The sequence below is a fragment of the Fulmarus glacialis genome, unplaced genomic scaffold (genome assembly GCF_000690835.1).
Source record: "Fulmarus glacialis isolate BGI_N327 unplaced genomic scaffold, ASM69083v1 scaffold3703, whole genome shotgun sequence".
Lineage (NCBI taxonomy): Eukaryota > Metazoa > Chordata > Aves > Procellariiformes > Procellariidae > Fulmarus > Fulmarus glacialis.
In genome coordinates this window covers 3,730-5,327 of record NW_009200875.1, presented here as the reverse complement: position 1 = coordinate 5,327, position 1,598 = coordinate 3,730, and the positions used below count along the sequence as shown (strand labels likewise).

Here is a 1,598-nt window from a genome sequence, read left to right as displayed (position 1 = left end):
GCAGGATTTGATTTTAGAACAGCTGGGGGAAACGGGATAGTTTGTAGGGCCATCCCTGATTCTAGTGGGTTTCTCACCCTGAGAAAGATGATGTCTAAAGAAATCTGTGTGAATCTTTTGGATGCGTTGGGAGTTGGGGGATGTCTGCCAAACCACCTTATCTTCTCTCACTGTAATTTGTCTGTTATCCTGCCCATTGTTTCCCTATTTGTTTGGTCATTATTTATAAAGAAACTTGCAGGGTGGGGAAATATTTAAATATACCCTTTTTTATGGAGGAGTGTATGAATGGCATGGTAGTAAAATTGATACTTTGGGGTTAACTGACGCTGCATTCTGAAGCCAGGCTAAAGTGATCCATGTAGACTTTAAGAACTCTGGTATGGAGAAACTTTTCCTGCTGCTAGGAAATGGTCAGATGAAAAAAACCCAAGAACTAAAATCTTTGTTTTTTTGTTGTTTTCTAGCACTCTTAAACTTTGGGACTACAGCAAAGGAAAGGTAAAAACAATCCTGTCTCACTATGTAGACTTAACTAAGCTTATAGGAAAATCTGGATTTCATATGTGCTTTTTAAACTTGCTTACCATTTTATGAATACTGAAGTAAAAAAGTGTTAGTACCTCTCTGTGGGAAAGGACAAACTTTTAGCAGGGCCTGTTGTGGTAGGACAAGGGGGAATGGTTTTAAACTAAGAGAGGGTAGATTTAGACTAGATATAAGGAAGAAATTCTTTACAGTGAGGGTAGTGAAACATTGGCACAGGTTGCCCAGAGAGGTGGTGGATGCCCCATCCCTGGGAACATTCCAGGTCAGGTTGGACAGGGCTCTGAGCAACCTGATCGAGTTGAAGATGTCCCTGCCCTCAGCAGGGGAGTTGGACTAGATGACCTTTAAAGGTCCCTTCCAACCCAAACCATTCTATGATTCTATGACTAAAGATGCCTTCGGGGGGAGGGTGTGAAGTGATTTGGCTCCTGCATAGCCCTGAGACATTAAATAAAGCTATATTTCTGCATTTTTCTCTTTATGAACAATAAATTGCTGTTGCTCTCTTTCTCTGTGGTAATGTGATAAATTTAGGGCTTCCCCCCCCCCCCTCAAAATTGTTCCCCCCCCCTCAAAATTGGTTAGTGTTCTAGGGCAGAGATGCCCTCTGCATCCTCTAGATAAGTTGGCAGGGTGGGAAACACAGGCAGTTATATTTAGTCTTTTCTGCCAAAAAAGTTTGTCCTTGACTGGGAAAACTACCTCCCAGCTGTATTAATGTCCTGTGGCTCTTTACTTTCAGTGCCTGAAGACCTACACAGGACACAAAAATGAGAAGTACTGCATATTTGCAAATTTCTCTGTTACCGGTGGAAAGGTTAGTGTTCATTTACTTTTTACCGATGTGTGGTTTTTACTGCTTTTCTCTGCAGAAGAAACAGTAGTTTGGGGATGGAAACCTCCTTTGGTGGGTGCTGGTTCACAGGTGCCATAGTGCAGTGGGAGAAGAGGGTGTCCTAGGAAGGTCCCTCTGAGCACCTCTGGTGTCTGTGTTTCTAGGCGGGCCCGCTGTCCCGTTGCAGGCTCCTGCCCCCTCACCACTAGCAAAG

The 1,598-nt window shown here is 43.5% G+C and overlaps 1 protein-coding gene across 1 annotated transcript in view; it reads left to right on the top strand.

The window, feature by feature from the left end:
* Positions 1 to 1,598, top strand: part of WDR5 (WD repeat domain 5) — a 12,928-nt gene that overhangs the window by 8,772 nt on the left and 2,558 nt on the right. The window contains exons 10-11 of the mRNA XM_009573738.1: positions 468 to 501; positions 1,292 to 1,366. Of these exons, the coding sequence (XP_009572033.1) occupies positions 468 to 501; positions 1,292 to 1,366 (109 nt within the window). The remainder of the gene's footprint in view (positions 1 to 467; positions 502 to 1,291; positions 1,367 to 1,598) is intronic.